General features: G+C 40.3%; 2 protein-coding genes across 2 annotated transcripts; both read left to right on the forward strand.

Moving 5' to 3' along the window:
* The first annotated feature begins 1321 nt into the window (after positions 1-1321).
* Positions 1322-6172, forward strand: si:dkey-175m17.7. The gene is made up of 3 exons (XM_037687659.1): positions 1322-1381; positions 4389-6003; positions 6092-6172. Exons 2-3 carry the CDS (start codon positions 4405-4407, stop codon positions 6170-6172), a joined length of 1680 nt encoding a protein of 559 aa, XP_037543587.1. The 5' UTR covers positions 1322-1381; positions 4389-4404.
* Positions 6173-6381: 209 nt separating this feature from the next.
* On the forward strand, positions 6382-12706 carry LOC119420092 (dual specificity protein phosphatase 10). Its single transcript, XM_037687464.1, has 3 exons — positions 6382-6487; positions 6776-7078; positions 12175-12706. Coding segments are annotated over exons 1-3 (570 nt in total). The 5' UTR covers positions 6382-6486; the 3' UTR covers positions 12441-12706.
* Positions 12707-22951: the final 10245 nt, after the last annotated feature.

A 22951-nucleotide genomic window follows, 5' to 3' on the forward strand; every position in this document is an offset into this window, starting at 1 on the left:
ACTGGCATCTAAGCATTTGTAATGTGTGTGTGTGGGGGGGGGGACACTGGTGGGGGCATCTGGGGGTTCTCTCCAGAAATTTTTGAATAAAGTAGATGCCATTTCCTGCATTTTTTTTTAACATGTTGTTAAACATCTACGTTTGTCTACATAAGTAAACACTTGATTCAATAACTATTTTAGAGAGCACCCGGCCCCCATCACCACCACCACCACCACCACCACCAACAAACCAGTCGACTGCCAGCACTAGCGTAGCGTTAAGCTAGTGAGCAATAGAAAGGTGTCTTTCCCCCTCCTCCCCCTGTGAACGCCCTGCCTCAGGGAAACACTGCATCCGGTGTGGTGAGTTGTGGTTAACCATGAAAACCCAGAGTGGAGTTTTAGTGATCTGAGTATTCTCCTAGTAATCAAGTGGAATGGATCGTTTTCAAATAGAAACAGAAACAGCGCTGAGTGAACTAATACTTCATGGTAAATGTGGAGGGTCCAAATCAGTATTTTTTAAATGTGAGGTAGACACGTTCCCTTCACGTATACAGTAATTGTTGCGACACATATGTATCCATCCAATATCTTTATCCACTTCTTCCTTTTTGGGTTGCAGGGTCAAATTCAAAATCTAAAATAGCAGCCTGGCTGATACCTAAGAAGTGGTATTAACTTTTTAACATCATTAATTTGTATTTCAATGTTTGCATCCTGCTAAATACATGGTGTCCCATTTGTAAAGATGTCTCTACAGTGTTTAAATGTTTAAAATGCATTGTTTTCTTGATAGCAGCATTGACCTGGTCATGAGCAAAGCCCTTATCAGTGTATTTTTTTTCAACATAAAACTGGAACATGGTTAAGTTGGATGTGAGGATGTTCCTGATTTTTCAAGCAGATGAAACTGATAACTCTAGTTGTATTATCACAATTTGTGGTGGTAGGACCAAGAATACAGGCAGGACACGAGGATCTCAAAAATACAAACTGATTTATTTTATGATAATAATAAAAAGCAAAAGGCTGACATGGCAGCAAACTTACAGAGAGGCAGGAGGGAAACACAAAGAAAAACCAAGACTGTGGCATCTGACCGCCAAAAACGCAGAACTGATATGAAGGTGGAGAAAGACACATTTTAAAGGACTGGGTTGATGAGGTAATTAGAGAAACCTGTGTTAAATGCAAAAACAGGAACAGGTGAGAGTGGTCGGGGGAAGCAGACAGAAATCCAGGAGCTGAGCTGAAGAGAAATGAAGTGATGACTGGTAAAACGCAATAACAGAACTCAAACACAATGATTCAAAACTCAGGGAAATAAAACATGAACCGTGAAGGGAACACGTCTAAAAAGAAACTCAAGGAACTACTAAAGAACTGGAACACACAAGTATGTTTTTTTTTCTCACTGTTCCTTGAGCAAACCTGCTTTTAGACACTACAAAGTTGTAAGCTTTCGCTAATTGTAGCATACTAACACTTTCCTTGGTGGTACTTCAACCCACAGAGCTGTGCTTCTAGATGGCTGAAAGGAAATTAAGGCACTTCATCAACCAAAGGTCTCATATTGGTTGTATTTAATAATGTGTGGAATGGGGGTGGACTTTCATTTTAATGACAGTAATATTTCATCCTAACATGAGCCGCCCTTTAACGACTGCAGGAATATAAAAATTAAAGTCCTGTAGTGAATGTAGCAACTTGTTAGTTGTACCATTAATCATAATGGTGATTCAATGATACAAATCTTTATTTATTTATTTATTTGTTGTGTCATGATGTGAACATTACCTGAGTTGAACTGTTGTGTATGCAGTGACCTTCTGTTTATACCATGACCTTGACTAAATGCTCTGTTCTAATTGACCCAAAGCATCTGATTCATTTGGTTTAAATTAGAGGCAAGATGAACAAGTTGGATGGGAATAGGAAGTGCTTCATTTCAGATAATCACATGAGCCTGAAACTTCAAATCAGTTGTTACAGAGAAGAATTTCTGTGAGCCATTAGCTGTGAGTCAGTCTTGTTTTGCTCTCATATTGCAAATAGATTGTTTTGTTTCACATTAAACCGTCTGCATCATAAAATCATTCTGCCTTTCTCTTGTTCAATATTTCAAAACACAAACAAGCCTTTTAAAGAGTGACAAGTCCATCCACAGCTCTTACAGTCCATTTAGCTGTTTTCACCATCAGCCAAGGCTTGCCTTAATGTTTCATATGAACACATCCTGTAAATGAGAGAATTTAAGCATTTCAAAGTGGCTTTATGTGGAAAAAAAAATACCAACACATTAATATTTTATCTGTTGTAGGTAGCGATTTGAAAGGCATCAGATGGAAAAATTGTGTTTATGTTCAAAAGTACAAATGAGTTAACAGCTAGTCCAAACACAGCTAAGAACAAAATGGATTTCTATTGTGTTAAAACAGTTCCAATCTCAAACATTTCATAACCTTCCATTTAAACACTATTTTATAAACTATTACACTTTCATTAATTTGCATTGTCCCGGTTATTTACAAGCACAAAAAGCACTTCCTGGGCAGCATGAGGTACATCCAGCGAGAACATCATATTGCTGCCAAATATTTATGCAATGAGATATTAAACTGTAAGTGGTGTAAAGCTTTAAGTATTAACATTTTCATGGCTGCTTTAATAATTTAGCATTAAAGTTGTTTTTTAATCAGAGTCTTTTTATTATTTTCTTATATTAACACATACATGCAGAACAAACAAAAAAAAATATATACAGCAAAAACCCCTCCCATACCACATCGGCTATATGGGTATGCATATGTCAGATAGGTACTGACACAGTTTCTGTATTCAAGAGAAATGGCTGCCAAGTGTCACAAAATCTCCCAACCGATCCCCTCAAAGTATATCTAATCTTTTCCAAGTGAATATAACACATAACTTCTCTTATCTAGTGTTCATATGCCGGGGGATGTGGATACTTCCGTCTGCATAAAATAAGTTTCCTGGCTAGAAGAGAACCAAAAGCAATCATATTCCTCTCATTCTTGCTAAAAGATGCATCCACAGGGACCACCCCAAACAATGATGATGGGTACACAGTTTTTCCACATTTCCCAGAGAAAGTATCAAATATAGAATGCCAATAACCCCGCAGCATTAGACAAGCCCAGAATGTGTGTAAGAGCATGTCTGAAGTTTATTATTTTAGTGGTTACATGCAGGATCCAGGTCAGTTTTGATGCTGGACAGTTTGTCTTTGGACCAATTGAGATGGTGCACCACCTTGAATTGAATGACAGCAGGTTTCAGACAGATTGCATCAAGGTTGGTTTTTAGGACCAAAACATTTGCTTTTGAAATGGGTCTGCTAGCTATTACTGCTGTTGCTGTGTAAATTTTCATTGTAAATCTGCACAAATTTTTATGCAAGGATAACGCAATGCTGACGCCAGTGTTTATAAAATAGCTTTAGCATGAACCGCTAAGAAAGTTCGGAGTCTGGAGCTTTGAGCATGCATCAGGATATTTAAGGCAGCAGTTTACTTTTGTCTTTGTTGCATTTGGATTAGCCATTAGCTCATGATCTGGTAAGAAATAAATGCTGTTTCCAAACTGAGGCTGTAAGGTAATAATGGTTCATACGTTGTATATTTTCTATAGTATTAAACTCTACAATGGCAAAAATATCACTTTAGGAAAGAGGACTCCTCAAAGGGAAGAAAGTTGCTGCAGTTTATTTGATGTCGTTTTGGAGGATAAGTTTTTAAGAAACATAATCTGTGTTAGTCTGGACAGTGTGTTGCTAACAGTGGTCAGGTTTGCACCTTTAGATTTTTTTAAATCTTAAATACAGACGAGTGTTGACTGTCAGGCCAGTGGTCATGGTGTAAACAGGTACAACATCTGAGGTAGATGTTTAAATGGATACATAGACAATAACTACTTCTGCAATATCCATTTCAAATAAGCATGCACCTGAACGTGTTTCTGGAGTTTCTCCTTTTATTGTTGCATATTTGAAGAGGAAATGTGAAACAGGCATTCAAAGTAAACAATAAAAAAATTAAAAGAAATGTAAATTTGTTGTTTTGTATTAACATTTTTGTTATACAAAAGCATCAATTTATTTTGAACATGTGTGTGTTATTCCCTTTAAGTTGAATTTGGAGTTATCCTTTACGTTTCACAAGTTAATTACTTATTTCTCTGAAACAAATTTGTCCCAAATCATAGCCAATAAAAAAACACAGTTGTGCTCTTGGTATACTTATCACAGATTGGTGTCAATAATCTTGGATGAGCTTATGCTGTTTGCATCCAAGTGTACAAAATGTAAAGCATTTCTCTAGAACTATAACATCTCTAACAATGTGGTATTTTTGACTTATATGTTTCTGTCTCTTCTTCTTCAGCTTCGCATAAACCCAGATGCCTCCCCTCCCTCTTGACGAGCGCATAGTGGTCATTCAGCGTCCTAAAAACTTAGTCTTATGTGATGCTTCCCCACAAACCATATCACAGCACTCCTCTCAAATAACAACCACTTCCAATGGACGACTTCCCCACCCTCCTCATCTCCACACGTCTCAGTCTCATTTTTACTCACCCTCATGTAAAGCTCTCAGTGTGGAATGCAAGCGCAGGTCCTCTCGCGTGCAGAAATTCAAGGCCGACCAGCCTGTTGTCTCAGCAGGTGTCAGACACATCCCAAGCCACTGCCACAGCAATGGTACAGTGACTCTCGGCCCACGGCTGCCCTCCCACACACATACCATTGATATCAAAGTCACAGTAGACAAAGGGGGGCGGGGAGGATTCAGCAACTCATTAGGACGTACTGGAAGTGTAAAAGGTGGCAGAGGAAAATGGGTCTCATCCCAGCAATATCAAGGACAATGTGAAAGAAAAACTGGAAGCACAGGGAGGTCAGGTGGAGTTGAACCCAAGCCACAGAGGGTTCGTCAGCTGTCGTCTTCTCCTGGAGGGGTCCTACAGTTTGTCCCCGCTCAGGCACAACAGCATACATTCAGAAGTGAAAAGGACAACTCTAGTTTTTACAACAAAAACAAGAAGGAATACTCCTCTTTGAGCTACAAGAAGAATTCCAAACTGGGAACTGTACATAAAAGTCATAACGGCGACAGTCTACCCCACCACCGTCACTCTGTCCCTGTGCCCCATGCTGCCATCCTAAACTCCACGTACCCTTCATCTTCTCCTTCTCAACCCACTCGCATACCAGGTTTTTTTCGGCAGTTTAGTCAGCCTCACCCACCACGCACAAAAGATCACCATCATCATATCCTTCATGGTCTTTCTCTGTCTCCTTGCTCTTCCCATGCTGGAAGATTCCCCAGCCCTGACCATACATGCACCATTGATTGCACGCACCCATTCAGTTGTGGTTGCTGGAGGTTGGTAAGATGTGGTGGGTGTAGAGGGGACTCTTCTAGTTTCCAGGGAGGTGGAGGAAGCACTTCCACCTCATTTTCTTGTACTCACAATGTTGGAGCAATGAAGAGAGGGAGTAAAGACATGGGCTTGAAAAATCTGGGTGGTTGTATTTCCACCGCCTCCACGTCCAACACTTCATCAACCAACAGCACCGCCTCTGATTGTCGTGCAAACCTGTTCAAACCTCTGCGCTGTGCATCCTGCTCTGCTGAAGCAGGAAACTTTGAAAGTCCTGCTATTCTTCGTAAGAAACTAGTTGGAGGATGCCTGCCCTGCACGCCTCTCTCCGCTTCAGGCCCTCTGCGGGCAATACAAAGCTGTGTCACAGGTTGCAACCCCAAAGCGTCTCAGACAGGCAGTTCTTCCTGCAGCTACTGCAGCAGCGACCCCATAGTGGTGACATACAACCCTCGAAGAGGGAAACCCCCTGGAAGAAGCATTGGACCGGCTCACCCAATGGCTCTGTACCAGGCTGATGATGATGACTACAGCGTGCGGACTATCTGGCCTGAAGAGCTGGCCAAAAAGATGACTCATTCTAAAGCTCAAAAGAACAACTGTGCTGGGGTGGGGGTAGGAGTTGGGAAAACCTGTGCAAGCATAGCTCAGAATGGCAGTAACGGAAAAGGTTTTGCCTTTTTGGACTGTCAAAATCTCCAAGGATATGGACAGACGCATCTCACAGACCATGCTGGCCGCCGGCAACTTCAGCAGGGCAAAATGGCCGCGCTTGATTTTGTAGGTAGCAGGTTGGGTTCTCGGTACGAAGAGGGCCATAACTCACTGAAGAGGCTCCTGAATAAAACAGAAGATGTAGGAATGAGTGACGGTCTTGATCAAGACGAAGACATAGCATATCCCCAACACAACTCTCCACGCTCTGTATCCCCGCCATCTCCTGTGTCCTTTTCACCTCCACCATCTGCCCCTACCACACTCATCAAACCCAAACCCTGGCAGAGAGAGCGGGAGGGCGGACACTCTCTGCCGTCAGCTCACTCTCTTCACCTGGCCCTGAATTCCCTCAACAGAGAGCAAGATGAAGATAACAATCGAAGTAAGAATAAGCAGATATTTTTTAAGTACCTTTCCATTGTAAGCACTGACATATTAGTTTGAATGCTGTCTTTACAACCCAGAAATTATTTGTACGTAATTCACCCAGACTCGCATAAACATGGGAACATTTCAGAAAAGTATGACTCACTTTTGGATATAAAATTTCATAAATTAATTTTTCTGTTATCACCAAGTTTACTGAATTTTTTTGAGCACACTTATCTGTGGAAACCCTTTATTCTCTCCAACATACAAACATGTCCACACATTTCCTGTCTTTCTCTAGTGAGGCTGTCTCTGCCACTGTCCTCATCATTACCAGCTTCTCTGTCCGATGAAACTGTGATGACTCCTGATGCAGAGAACGCCGTCATCAGTCCAATCCTGCCCTTCCTGTTTCTGGGGAACGAGAGAGATGCCCAGGACCTGGACCTGCTACTGCACCTCAACATTGGCTACGTGGTCAACGTGACCACACACCTGCCCCTGTACCACGTCAAAGCCGGACTGCACTACAAAAGACTCCCAGCCACAGACAACAGCAAGCAAAACCTCAGACAGTACTTTGAGGAGGTTTTTGAGTTCATTGGTGAGTCCGACTTTTGATGATTATTATTGTGCAAGTCTTACTTCAACTGTTTTTAAATAAGCTTGTTTTCCAGCAGTTTGTGGAAGTTTTTATTCAGGTTTCTACATTCAGAAAATAGAACATGAACCAGGACGTGAGAGCTGTTAAGAATGGGTACCAGTCCGTTCTAACCCAGGTTTGTTTTGCTCGGAGGAAACCAAGGCTCTTTCACACTTTTGAACAACTTTATTTTAAACAAGAAGATATGTCAACAGAATACAGACCAGTCTGGAGAATTGAGCTCGTCACAGCAGACCCAGTTCTGAAGGAAACCAGAAATGCTGCTCCTATTTGTCCTCTCGCAGCCCACACCTCTCTGGAGATACTCATTCTGACCTTTGGCACAGTGAACTACACACTATCTTCTTCAGGAGCCCACAGAAGCCCTATTGTAACTCATGGACATTTATGGTGTTATCAGAGAGCTGCCCATCTGCCTTCCTCCCTTTGCGCCACATTCCTCTCTACCTCAAGTAAAACAAAACAGCTAATGTATTAAGCAGGTATCCGGTTCTCATGATACAACTCTCAGTAACTGCTTTCTTTTTAAGATACACATATTTAACTGATCAGGCTTTACTCATAGTAATTTATTAATACAGTTTAAACCTCTTACTAAGCTAAGGTTCATGATTAACAGTGGCAAAATGATTTAAAATAATGTAATTTGTCTGAGCGTGTAGCTAGCCACAAAAAGTATTTTTTTACATTTTAAGTTGTAAATCCAACAATGTCACTCGCTTCGGATGTTATCAGCCATTAGATGGCTGTTATTAGTTGTTATCATCTCCAAATGTAGCGGTCAGACTGACCCTCCTGTACCTCCCAGTGGGTTTAAAGGTACGTTGTTAGCAATGATAATAGGCTCTATTTTTAGCTTTGTTAGCGCTCATAATAGCTTCACGTGATTAGGTTTAGAGTAAAGGGTCTGGCGGTTAGGTTTACGGTCTTGGTTAGGTTTAGGCTCAATGGTAAGGGGGTTAAGTTTAGGGTTGGTCCTCAGGGTCAGGTGTAAGCTTACGTTTAGGAAATGGGTACATAAGCTGAAAACAACTAAAAAAGACACTTCCTGGTTTACCCCCGTGTGACGCTGCCTATTATCAGCAATAATAACGATAATAACGTACCTTTAAACCTACTAGGAGGTAGATGGGACAGTTTGACCGCTACATATAGAGATGATAACAACTAATAACGGCCATTTAATGGACTGATTACATCCAAAGCCACTCACAATGTTCAGTCAGGTCATCTGGACGGTTTCTTTTTTGTGCTGAGACGTTTCGCCCTCCATCTGGAAGGCTTCCATCAGTCTGAGGAAGCATCAAACAAAACTAATTCTCCACCAACAGCCTACTCCAAATTGGAAAAAAAACAGTTATGTTGGTGCTAAGATGGCCTCTGGGGCACGCCCTCTCCTCCGATGCCTGCACTCTCCCTCGTCGACAGTCATGTCAAACTGGTGAAGCCTTCTAGATGGAGGGCAAAATGTCTCAGCACTAAAAAGAAACCGTCCAGATGACCTGACTGAACATTGTTGGATTTTACATCTGGATTATTAAGCATGGACTTTAAGTTGTAAATTTGCTTTCAATATTCCCAGTTCCTGTTCTCAGTTTCTTTTTGTAGCCATTGATGTAAACTGAAGCTTAAAGGAGGAAAAATTATATGTTTCTCTTCCAATTTTATTCTGAACTGGAACTGTGAGCAGCTCACTGGATTAGATCATTGTGAAACACTCTTTAAAGCACACGTCACACAAGCCTTTTTTTAAATACAGGCAATCACATTGAAACATGGGGTCTCTTTCTAAAGAGAAACCTGTTTAAAATAAACATAAAATAAAAATACAGTTATGAAATAAATACAGTAATTACAGTGGATGCTGCAATAAAAAGTACAAAAGATAGCATACTAAAAACGGATACAAGTTTTCAGTGGTGCTTTGTCAATTGTCCTTAAAATGAGTTTAAAATTGAATAATAGAGTAAAGCTGGACAGTTTCAGGACAGATCCTGTTGTAGTTGTAGTTTATTCCAAGATGAAGGACAAAAGGAGGATAATATTTTGTTTTCTAGGTTTTGTTTGTATTGAGAGTTTGGTAAAAGTAGTAAAAGAAAAATAAGTTGTCAGAAGGCCGAGGAAACGTTTGCAAATTAATTTTTCATTCATTCAACCTTTATTTAAACAGTTAAGTCACAGTGAGCCTAGAAGACTTGTTTACAAGTGAGATCTGTTTAGACAGACAAAAAGTAGTGAAACTGGACACATGTAGGAATTAGAGGCAAAAAATTCCTATCAGACTTTTTCTTCCTGCCTGAGAAGAAAAAACCTGTTATTAAAAAACACCTCGCACAAACAAGCACATAGTGACGTAGACATTCTGCAGAGGGGGGAGACGACGAGAGCAGTGAGCATGTCCATAGACGCTCTCGAGGGCAATGTAAGAGTTCTGATAAGGATGTAATAATCAGCCAGTGTCCTCCGGTGAGATCCATAAACATTCTCCAGGTATGTTGGGGAATGGCCAAGGATAACGTCTATGAGAATCCAAGAGTCCTGAAATGATGACACAAAGTTTATTTAGCTGGTTTCTTCTGGTTATCAGTTGGAAATTCCTCAGGGAGAGGGTGGTGAACATCAGATCACATGTTCTCCAGGCAAATTCAGATAAGATGGCCTTCAAGGCCAGCCAAGGGAGCCAAATTCAGATAAACACACAGTTGTTTTGGGGAACAGCAAAACTTAATGACATCTACCTTGAGTCTGTCTTGGTCCACTCTGTTCCGAAATGTTCAAATTACATGGACATACCGATGGAATGTGACTGAGTAAAATCCCTGAGCTCTGATCCATTCTGCCCAAAGCATTTGAGTTTGGGTACTCGAGACACGAACCAAGCCGTCATAAAGGCAAGCAGCGTGATCGGGTCCAAATTTGCTGCCGACAACTTCCTTGATTGTAGATAAAACTAGCAACCAGCCGAATCCAAAAAGCAGGAACCAGTTATCATAAATTCAATTAAATATGTGTCCTTAAAATCCACAGATGGCAGCAGAGATAGACACATCATCAAGTCTTCAAGTTGATGCGATATCCAGCTGCCTGCGTGCCAACAGGGCAAATTGGCTCACCTAAAGCCTGTCTTCTCTTCGAAGAAATGTTGTAAATTGAGTTGAGGGACCAACTGATCAAAACAAGTCCATAATTTTGATTCGGAAGAAATGCAAGAGAGACTCAGAAGCAGTTTCACAGACAGATGGTAGCAAAGCAAAGCAAAGCGGAGAGAGAGGGGAAGGGAAAAGCATCCAATCGCAGCAAGAGCAAATGGTGAAGTGATACCAAATAATACCAACTAATTGATACCAAATAATTAATACCAACTATCCATCCATCCATCCATCCATTATCTTTACCCGTTTATTCCATTTTGGGTCACGGGGGTCGCTGGTGCCCATGTCCAGCAATCACTGTGCGAGGGGCGGGGTACACCCTGGACGGGTCGCAAGTCCATCACAGGGCCACATAGAGACAAACGAGACAAACAACCATTCACTCTCTCACTCACACCTAGGGACAATTTAGAGTTACCAATCAGCCTAACATGCATGTTTTTGGTCTGTGGGAGGAAACCGGAGTACCCGGAGAAAACCCACGCATGCACGGAGAGAACATGCAAACTCCACCCAGAAGGCCCCTGGACCGGGGTTTGAACCAGGGACCTGTTCGCTGAGAGGCAGCAGCTCTACCAGTTGCGCCACCGTGCTGCCCTAATACCAACTAATTGATACCAAATAATCAATACCAACTAATTGATACCAATGCAAAAGTTAGTATGTGAACAATATGGCCACTTCGCCCTGTTAGGAATCTTAATACTCTATAGTAAACGCATCCAGCAGATTTAGAGAAGTAATAGAGGTGTTCTTCTGAACAATGTTACCATGGTTAGTGTGCACTAAGAAGGTGGCAGCAAGAAGCTGTCTGTGTAAAAAATGGTTTATTTCTGTAAGGAAACCCTAGTTTTATTATAAAATTTGATGTGTTCAATGTGGGACCTAAAAGAAAGACTTAGGAATTACATATGAAGACATTTGTGGGGAGTGACAGATTTGAACAGTGGTTAGCATTGTTGCTTCACAGCAAGAAGGTTGCAGGTTTGCCTCCCATCTGAGACCTTTCTGTGGGGAGTTTGTTTATCGTCCCCAGATTCTTTGGTCTCCTCCCAGTGACCAAACACATCCAGGTTAGGTTTACTGGTAACTCTACATTGTCCCTGGTTATGAGTGAGAGTGTAAATGATTGTTTGTCTCAGTATGTCCCCGTGATGGACTTGTGACCTGTCCTGGGTGTAACCCACCTCTTGCACAGACTGCTGGAAATGGGCACCAGCTTCCCTGAGACCCAGAAAGAAGGAGGAGGTAAAGAAAATGGATGGTTGTTTGTAGGAAGACACTAATTCAGTGGGATGTCTTGAGTGGAGGGGGAGCAGGGATTTTCTTATTGTTTGAGGACAACATATCCTGGCTGTCCTAATCAAGACTTTCAATTCCCAAAACTGATCCAAGTCATTTAAGATTAAATATCAAACAACACAAAGTCTCAGTCCTCAATTTATATTTGAAAAAACTTCTAAATTGCAGACATGTTGGCATCTTACATCACAAATAGATGTTGCAGTAGGTCAATAGCAATTATATACTAATTAATGAAAAACGCCTTGACTGAGACCTCAGTTCAATACTCGAGATCAATTTGAGACTACTTTAAAACACACCTTTTATATTTGTCAACATTTAGTACAAGTTTGAGATGAAACAAATGTGAATGAGTAATGTCCGATGCAGCAAATAATTAAACACCGGATCAACAGAGTTAGCATGACAGTAAACCACTGTATCATCAGCGTAAAGGAATTTTATCCCACATTGTTAATGTAAAGATAATGAGTCTTAAAACCTTGACGCATTTTTTTATCTTTTTCTAGTCAAAGAAAATGTTAGATTTTACGTCAAAAAGCAGAACTGAGCTCATCTGTTTGTCGTTCTCATCTGCAGAGGAGGCATATCAGAGTGGAAAGGGAGTGTTGGTGCACTGCCAGGCAGGCGTGTCCCGTTCTGCAACCATCGTCATCGCCTACCTTATGAAGCACACCCTCATGACCATGACAGATACCTACAAGTACGTGCGGAGCCGTCGACCTGTGGTGTCGCCCAACCTAAACTTCATGGGACAGCTTCTGGAGTTTGAGAGGGACCTTAACTCTGGGGTGACTCCTCGGATCTTGATGCCTAAACTTATTGGTGTGGAGACGCAGGTGTGAAAAAGGTGAAGGAGCCGGAGTGTGTAGCATTGATACAGTTGAAGAGAGACAATTAGATATTGAAATTAAACAGTGCAGCACATTTAAAAAGAGAAACATTACACCTGCACACCTTTGGTGTTTGGCAGTTAGTGCACTTTTCATACTGTGAAACATGAGACAAAAAGCTGGATGATTAATTTCTTTAAGGAATATTTGTTAGACATGTTGATCGTCATTCAGTATGCTGTTTATAAGATATGTGCCAATATTTTCTCTAGCTCTGACGTCACAGATATATTTAATTTCATTATTGACAATACCTCTTCCTCATTGTTCCTGTTTACATTCACAGCCACATAGAAAAAGTGATTTAGATTGTGAGTTAATCACAAATGCATGCAGAATATGAACGTAACAATGAAAAGGTTCATTATTGTTTGTTCATTTACCATATTTTTCGGACTATAAGGCGCAATATCAATGACCGGGTCTGTTTTCATACATAAAGTGCACCGGATTATGAAGTGCATTAAGCGAAACAAAACGGTCAGATAAGTCAAAATTTATTCAACTCATTCACAATTACTCTCAACTTTGTTCAGTTGTACCACATAAAATTGGTTCTAGGTCAGTAAGCACAACCAGAATTAATACATAAGGTGCACCGGATTATAAGGCTCACTGTAGATTTTTGACAACAGTAAAGGATTTTAAGTGCACCTTATGGTCCGAAAAATGCGGTACTACAACTCTCTGTGGTCTTCATGACAAGTAGCAGCGCATCGGTCAATGTAATGCTCTTTACGTCCTGTGCATTTTATTTAATTTATCAACCACTGAATCATTACATGGATAAAATCAGACCTCAATTAATGTTTTTTGAATAAGTTATGAAATGTGTAATTGTGTGACAAGGACCTAGGAAGAAATCTTATCACAATAGTGTAATATGATTTTTATTTCAGCAGAAATCAAAGTACTGCAGTGTTGTGCATCAAGGGTTAATGTGTGCATGTTTCAAAATGTAAGTTACACAAAGAAGTTTACTATAAGGGCATTTACTGAACTGAAATCACAAAACTACTTTTTATAAACACTATAAGTTAACATATATTTGATGGTAAGTTTGGGTCGGAGGGATTTGTCCTGATGTTCTTTCAATCTGCTCTGACTCTGTGAACAAGTTTACAGCCATTTTTTGTTTGTTTGTTTGTTTACTTTAGAAAAGATGTGGTTGGTGTTTAGTCTGAAACAGACTTGATGCTACACGAGGTCATTGTTCCTAAGGCAACATTTTACATTCTACCTGAAATTTCAAGTCAGAAAAAGATTTCTGTTAAAGAAAATAGAGCAAAATGACTTGTTTATTTATGCAACTGTTAATTTACTGCTTGGTGGGCTGTTACTTCCAAACTGAATTTGCATTTTAAAATCAGAACTAATTTGTATTGATGCATTTTTTGCACGGTTTGCATTCTGCTCTTTAGGTCCTATGTAAATTTATTTATAATTATTCCCAAACTCCACTTGTTTGCGCAGGAAAAAAAAAAAACAACTTTATCACTCATTGGAATGCATTGTCTTTAAAACAAAAAACAATTCACTGTGAACCCTCTTTTTCTGATTTATGAGATTTAAATTATTTGTAGATCAGTTTTACAGACATTATGCAGGATACTTTAGAAATACTAGCTCAAATTTACCTTTAAAATCTCTTATTCTGAAATAATGACAAGTACAAGGTTAGACCTGAAAGCAGCGAATAACTCACTGGGTCCAAGGTCCAGTTCTTAGGCTGGCAGAGTTTTCAAAACTTCAGTCTATTAAAGCCGGTGTTTGCTAATCTTCTATCTGAAAATAGCCTTAAAGTGTCACGGTCAGCGGCCCCGCTGCCCCCCCCATCTGCCAAGCCTCTGCCACCTCCTTCAAGCTGCAACCAAGAAACCAACTGTCACGGTCAGCGGTCCCCGCTGCCCCCCCCCATCTGCCTAAGCCTCTGCTCCTTGTGTGTCTTCTGCTTTTGTGTATCTGTTCCTGTTATTTCACAAACTAAATCATTTCCTTCTTTTTCAAGGTGCTTGTAAATGTGTCACTTTAACTCTGAGTTCTGTTTGACTGGTTCTGTCTCTGTCTGCTTTTTATGTTTTTTGTTGTTCTGCTCTGGGTGTGATTTTCTGTTTATCTGATTCTGTTATTTTTCCACTCATTCCTCAGTCTGCTTCTCCACTCTGTCTTTATCATTCACACCTGTCCCTCATCAGCCACTTGCCCAGGTGCTCTCGTTACTAACTCTCCCTCTGTCACATAAAAAGCCTTTCTTTCCTTCACTCCTTGTCCGGTGATTGTTTCATGTTCTCAGACATCACAATCCTCTTCTGCCTTGCCTGTTTTCTGCTACCCTGATGATCTGCTCTGCACTATCCAATCTGCTAAAAGTAAGTTTTGCTGCACCGACAGCCTTTTGTTTTGTGGTTAAAAGAATAAATTATTTTTATTTTTTGAACTCCTGCCTCACTCATCTCTCTGCAATTTGGGTTCCAACATTGAGGTTCGTGACATTAAAGTGATAGTTTAGCTGTTCTCAAGTGGGCTCTTGTGGAAAAGTTATTACCAACTAATATCTTACCTGTTGCAGATAGCTTTTGAAGGACATCAGTTTGGAGAAACAGTTTATTTCTGACCAGACAGACGAACTAACAGCTAGTCCGAACACAACACAGACTCAAGTGAATTGCTCGAGCCCTAAAACATTTATAACCACTCATGCAAACGTTATTTTATAAACATATACTTCACCATTATTTTTACAATATCACATTTTTAGTTACACTGAATTCTATTTGCATAAACAAAATGTTTGCTGGATGTAACTGGGACCCTGTGTACACACTTTCGTTCCACCACATACCACATGCGATATGAATGACAATAAAGAAACCTTGACCTTGAGCTTGACCTTGAAAATCCACTGGGGGCCATATTTTTGAGCTAATATTGGCTAGTCCAAGAAAACCTACAACCAAAGTGAAATGATGCCATCCTAAAACAGCTCCAGTCTTTACAAATTCTCAGCAGCTCATGTGAACGCATCTTTTGTCAGTTTTGTGTTAATCCAGAAGGAATATTGTGGAATTTCTGCCAGTAATACACCCAAGCTGCATCAGAAATGCTACAACTAGCTGCTGCTACTGTTTGTAAACAACTGCATACAATTGATGACAGTGTAAATGTGAATGGAATGGCTTTGAAATTTCGAGTTGCTTTAAAGTGACAAAATCCTCTTTGGAGTAGGGAGACACTATCGACAGCATGTAAGATATTTGCTTTTATCACTTTTCCATGGAAGCCCACTTCAAAATGGCTGATTATCCCTTTATTTGCACATTTTTCTAAAGTGACACCATATTCACAGCTCTGATATGTTCTCAGCTGTGAAGCACGGGCTGGACTGAACACTTTTCAGATTGTCCAACAATGTTCAGTCAGGTCATCTGGATGGTTTCTTTTTTGGCTGACACGTTTCATCCTTCATCCAAAGGACTTCTTCGATCTGAGGAGCCACCAAACAAAACTGATTCTCCACCAACAGCATACTCCGTAGTGGGGAAAAAACAGTTTGATGGTGCTAAAATGGCCTCCGTGGCTCGCCCTCTCCCTCGTCAACTCCTCGGAGACAAACATGCCAAAGTGGTTCAAAACACAAAAGTTCATGCTCAGTAATCAACATTGAACCACTTTGACAAGACTGTCTCAGAGGACTTGACTGGGGAGTGGGTGGGCCCCGGAGGAGAGGGCGGGCCCCGGAGGAGAGGGCGGGCCCCGGAGGAGAGGGCGGGCCCCGGAGGAGAGGGTGGGCCCAGGAGGCCAGCTTAGCGCCAGCAAACTGCTTTTCCTCTTTGAAGTATGCTGTTTGTGAAGATCATTTTTGATTGGTAGCTTCTCAGATTGAAGAAATCCTTTGGATGAAGGACGAACTGCCTCAGCAAAACAAGAAACTGTTCAGATGACCTGACTGAACATTGTTGGATTTATACCTGAATTATTGAGGATGATTTTGGACTTTTCAGATTGGATTTCTCTTCCAGAGCAGTGTAAGAATAAGGTGTGTTCTTGTTTGAGTTCTTTGTGTTAAGGTGGAAGAAAGTAAACGAGCATTAGAAGAACATGACCCATATCCTCAGCAGAAATGAATGGGTTCCTTTTTGCCCCTCTCCATAAATTTTTATGAAACAGTTTCAGTTCTGGATGACAGGACTGACTGAGCGGCTTAAAGTGCAAGAATTGGATAGGTTGATTTGAAACTCGAAAACTAACCTGTCAAAAATGTGAGATTACAAAAAGAATAAACGTTGTATCCATAAAATCAGTCAAGAACGGAGAGTTCAATTAAATCTATTCGGTTTTTCAGAAAAGTTTTAATTAACGTTTTGTTGCCCCTTTTAAATGTTTTGAACTCTGCCTGGTTCATTTCCTGAAACCAAATTGCCTTCTAGTTAATTTCATGAAGTAATCCTGGGGGTTTTTTTGCATTTTGAGGGGTTTATTTTCTGTTTAAAACAAAAACTTTGATATGTATACATTTCTACAGTCAAATCTTCATTATTCTGGATCTACACTGTGCATTTTTTTATTTTAATGACATGTCTGGTTTTTTTTATAAGAAAGTCCATTGTCAGTATGAGCATCCTGTCGTTCTCTTTACTTCCACTGTAATCAATCCAACGAAGGTCGACACCCCGTCCTGCTGTTTTTACCTCTCGCCTTTCTCTCAGCTGGACAAACATGCTGTAGCTCCACTCACAGAAGTCGGTGTTGACCTTTCGAAGTGGGCCTGTAGCTATTCCTCAATTTTTATATGAACTTTATATGCAAATGGCTGCCGGAGCAGTTTCTTTAACTGTGTGGACTCACTGCGCAGCGAGACTGTCGCTCACCTCAGACACTTTGAAGGAAACTCAACGGTTTGTCTCTGATTCAAATTCAGGGCAGTGTGTCTTGAGTGTCATGGTGTGTGTAGAAACCATCCGTTCTCATGTCACACTTGAAAAGTTCTTCGCTGCCGTGTGGATGAGGACTTTTTTGGGAACATTGTATATCTGTGCATCGCCTATTTGTTGGAACTGGGTTAATCTTGTTTGTATTTTACAGCTTATTTGTACATTTTTGTGCTCTTTCTTGTACCAAATATTGAATTTAAAGACATTTATTCTAAAGAATATTGAAGAGCTAACTCGAGAAGAAAGCAGACCACCTCCTCCCTTCCTTTTGGGGGTAAGAACTCTTCAGGTACGACCGTCGTCATAATACTGTGCCGTTGCTACATTCCTCCTCCTCCAGAAACTCGTTATCTAACCTGTAAGGCTCCTCTGTCACCTCCTTCCTTTCTATAATGGATAGTTTATTTTAAACACATGTAACATTTACATATTGTATCGGGTCCTGGTATTTAGACGTGTTTACCCTCATCTACTCGTCAGGATCCTTTGAGGTGCACTGTGATGAAAATGATGCTGCTATACCACAAAGACTTTATGTTCAACACATTGAGCAGAGGGCAGGGGGTGAGGTACGCTAACTGTAACTAGAACAAAGTACACTTTTAGTCCCGAAGCCCTGGTCAAATATTTAAAAGGATAGTTTGGAGTTTTTGAAGTGGGCTAGAAAAGAATGCAGCAGTTTGTAAAAGCAGGAATAATTGTGTAAATAATGGCTTGTTAGACTGAGGCATCATTTAATAGATTTCAGTCATGTGGAGCCTAAATCTTTCACACAGGTTTGAGTAAATGCTGTATTATCCATCCTTCGTTCCCTTTTCTGCTTCGCTGTGATCAGAGGTTCAGGAGGGAAACTCAGATGAACCATTTACCAATTAAAGCTCCCCAGCGTTTTTGGGAATCCAAAGGCGTTCTCAGGCTGGAGAGGATTAATAATCCCTGCAGGAAGTCCTGGGGCTGCCATGGGGTCTTCTCTCATTTGGACATATACAGAAAACCTCCAGAGAGGCACTTGAAGCACCTTGGCTCACTCTATTTGATGCAGAGGAGCAGCTGAACTCCTCATCTTGTATGGTGAAAATTCTCAGTCAACCAGGACATGATAAATTAAAAAGGTTAAAGACAAAAACAATTGGACTTCTGTTCTGTAGCTGAAGACGTTTTGTTTCTCATCCAAGGAGCTTTTTCAATTCAAAGAAATGAGAGTGTGGGGTTTGAGTTTTGACGCTGAGCTGTTCTGTAAGTTTCAGATTGCCCTCTCACTCCTCACAATAGAGGTTCGTTAGGTCAGAATAACAAAGACACTAATGAACCTCTATTGCGAGGAGTGAGAGGGCAATCTGAAGCTTACAGAACAGCTCAGCGTCAAAACTCGAACCCCACTGTCATTTCTTTGAATTGAAAAAGCTCCCCCGATGAGAAACAAAACTTCTTCAGCTACAGAATAGAAGTCCAATTGTTTTTGTCTTTGACATTTTTTTATATTCCTCATCTTATCTCCAAGAGTGAGCCTGGTCATCTTAATGGGGTGCAATAAACAAACACACCATGATGTTTTGGGTGTTAGAGTTGCTCTGTTCAGTAGTCCTCAATCTTGATCCTCGAGGGCCACCATCCTGCATGTTGTACATGAATTGAATGGCTTTGTCCATTTGTACCCTAGATCTTGGCTGTGGTAGCTTGATGGTCAGTGTAGTGGTCTTGGAATCCTGAGGTTGCAGGTTTGAGCCCAGGTTGTGTCAGAAAGGGCATCCAGTGTAAAACCATTACCAAATCTTTCATGAGGGTTCGCTCACTGTGGCTACCCCTGAAGAATGAAGCAGCTGAAAGAAACTTACTGTTTTTTTTCAGTCCTGATCATAATGAGGGGTTGGAGTATAGACAGCCAAGTAAATCGAGAGCTTTGCCTTTTGGCTCAATTATTATTTTTTTTCACCACGACAGACTGAAGCAACACTCTCGTTATTGTGGACAAAGCTCCAATACGTCGCTCCATTTTGCTCTTCTGTTGGCGATATCCTGCCATCATTCAAGACCAGGGGTTGGTCTCTATTTCAGCTAGAGAATACAAAAACACCTATCATCATGGTTTCTGCCAAAGTAAAACTCAGGAAAACATCAGATGTTGACTTAAATCCTGGCAGATTGGAAAATAAACAGTGGACAGACAGATCCCAGCTGATCAGGTGGACCAATTTAATCTCAACCCGTCATTTCACTTACCGTAGCAACATGGACACATTTTAGTTGAGAAAACAGTAATAAACAAACACACAGTGATGTTTTGTGGGGTGATGAACAGGCTTCTGCAGAACAAAAAGACCTGATGAAAAACAACAAAAGCATGCAGGATATTGGTCCTTGAGGACCAGGATTGAGGACCGCTGCTCTATATGATTGAAATCTGTCATACGAGTCATATGGCCTCAGTCTGACAAACAAAGGTACAGTACTGATATCTACTGTACAAAACATCCACACTGTCCCTTTAAGCTCCATCCAGCTTCATCGCATGCTGCCTAAATGGGATGTTTTCATCTTAAACTGCTCAACTGCAGGATCTGTAGCAGTCTCTGGTGGTCTTCCTTTACAAGCGTGATAACAATGAGAAGAAAGTAGCTGCTGTGCATTTCTTAAACCTCTAACCATTTCTCACTGTGAGGCGAAGTGACACTGCTGTTAACGTTTCTGGCACAGCATTGTGTTGGGGGAAAGTGTTTCTGTGTCCAGTCATACATTTGTGGTTGAATTTTGTTGGTGATGCCCCAAAATACGATAGCCCAATAGCCTAGTTGAGACTTTCTGTCTAGTTTAGTCCTAATTCCATTTAGAATCAGGACTGTTCTGATATCAGCTTTTATATGCAAAATGCATATACACTTTAAAAGATTTATGTCAAATGTTGAAAAGAACAATAAAGATCCAGGTTGGGTTGTTTAACAATTCATAGTTTATGAATCCATTTTTATGGTGTGACATCTTACTTTTATTTAGATTTATTGGGCCGAAAAGTATTTGTTGGATTCCTTAAAGATTTTGTTTCACATTCGTGGTCACCAGAGGACAATTCAATAATCGGTAAATATTTAATATCTCAACTTCTTACATAAGGCTCAGTGAAACATTCCCTTTCTGGATGAAGCTTAATAAAATTATTAAATTCCTTTGATTCAATATTTCAGGCATAATTAGCCATCATCATTTCTGGTTACCAGAGGATGAACTAATAAAAGCAACACTATAAATTTTACTTTTCTGGTTTAAGTCCAATTTTTAATGTTTTGGATGTTGAACTTTATTGAACACGTTATTGAGCTCAAAGCACTAAAACTGGCTGACATTTTGTGGAAATATTTTGTCTTTTATTGTCCAACAGTATAGAAAAATAAATGTGCAAAACTTGCACTGTAAGGGTGTCGTCTGCCTGTTTCGAAGAGAAAATAACTTTTGTTTTGCTACAAATCTGTTTTTCAAGAAGAAAATTGTTTTTTTGTTGTTTTGGGGGGGTTTTTTTTGCTGAAGCTGCTTGTGCAGGCGAAAATGTGGGAAAAGTTAATCAAAGTGAATAATTTCTATTTTTAACACAACCCAGACGTCAACTTATGACTGTTCTGCAAATATTATTCAAATTTTGATGCAGTTGACCAATAACAAACTAAAAAAATACAATAGATACGAAGCAAAAAGTCAGTCATTGACATAATTTTATTTTCCCACAGTAACAGTCAAATGAAGATAAATTAGCTGCTTTTAGCATTTGACTTGTTTAAATTTGCATGAAAATGCTGTTTGAACCTGTTGTTTTCTGCCTGACATGCATGTACTGTGGACCTCCAAGAAACTGGAGAATCAGCCCCCAAAATGCTTTTCTGATTCACAATGCAGCACAAAGATGGATGCAAAAAAAAGTCACATTAAGTGGTTCTGAAACATTTGGAATGTGAAAGCCTTTCCTTTCTTCAGAAGCTCTTAGAGAGGATGTGTTTGCAGTTTACAGGGCAACCAAGGAAAAAAGGTTTGGGGATGTAATTTTGATGTAAATGATTAGGAAAATGATGTGGGATTGCTTTAGATGTGTCTTCTTTCCAGTTTCCTGCTAAAAAAAAAACTGAGTTAAACACAAACAGTAGCTGAATGAAGAGTTTGGAGAGACGGAGGATGTTGTGCTCTGTGGACAACAGTTCACATTTAAATGTTGGGATTTAATTTTTTACATGATTTGCAGCAACCCTGTGTTGTTGACAGGAGAGAAGATTTTAGCTGCTGTGTCTCTTCTGTTGCTTCCAGCTGAAAACGATGCCGTCACGGCAGCATCCTGTGCGTGCCGTGCAAACCTGAAGGCTGGATTGTAAAACTGTTCTCCATGTTCATTTTTAGTCAACACTCTGGAAATGTCCCTTTGAATTAAAAAAGAGAGAAGCAATTAAATCTGGGAGTGTGTTCTGTTTGATCCGTTGATGCATGTGTGTGTGAATGGCTGAAGCCACGCTCGGTGAGGGGCCGGCACCGTCCGTCACCCAGCACTCTCTGAACGGAGCCAGCAGTGTCTGGAAACTATTGAGTTATTGCATGGCATCAATTGGACCGGCCAGCTGCTGCGGATGATTGTGATGACCATCTGCTTTGCTCATCATCATCATCATTACGTAAGAACTGGTGTGAGGTTCAGGGTGGAGTGATGGGATCAATCAGAGAGGTTAAAACAAAACATCTGGCTGCAAACAGCTGTTTTATAACCTTACAATAATTAAATTCAATTCACGGCCTAGAATTCCTTGAAGGAATTCATATCACCCCATCACCTTTCTTGCCATGTTTTTAAAGTACAATCAGCTGATGATGATAAGATACAGAGTTATTAAGAAAAACAAATTATTTTAAAACTTTATTAACAAAATTATTAAAATTTATAAACAAGAGCAGAATGGAAGGAAGATCTTTCAGTTATCAGGCTCCTCTCTTGTGGAACCAACTTCCAGTTTCTGTCCATGAAGCTGACACATTGTCCAGTTTTAAAACTGGGCTGAAGACTTTCCTTTTTGATAAATCCTATAGTTAGGGTTGGCTTGTTATCCTGTCTTATGTTTAGACTACTAGAGGACAAAATGACCTCATTTCCTTAAATGAATTGTTAAAATTGAATAGTTTTCATTTGATACTATTTCTATCTTAGCATAATTCTTGACCTGCCATTGTGTATCTGTTCCTCTCAAACCCAGCCTGTAGAAACAGATGGTCACTTGTCCTGAGTCTGGTTCTACTAAAGGTTTCTTCCTCATGAGGGTTTTTCCTTTCCACTGTCGCCTTCATGCTTGCTCAAGATGAGAGTTCTGTGATGAAGTTAAACTTAAAGCAGTCTGCTCCTCAGATAAATAATATTAACTTACCTTTTATATATGAATGTTTCTGTCTAGTGTCCTGAGATAACTTCTGTTGTGACTTGGCGCTATATAAATAAACTGAATTGAATTAGATTATTAGTCAGAATCAGAATCAGTTTATTATTGCCATGTCAATGAACGAGGTTCACAAACT

This window comes from Nematolebias whitei, chromosome 14 (genome assembly GCF_014905685.2).
Source record: "Nematolebias whitei isolate Nwh7 chromosome 14, NemWhi1, whole genome shotgun sequence".
NCBI classification, from domain to species: Eukaryota; Metazoa; Chordata; class Actinopteri; order Cyprinodontiformes; family Rivulidae; genus Nematolebias; species Nematolebias whitei.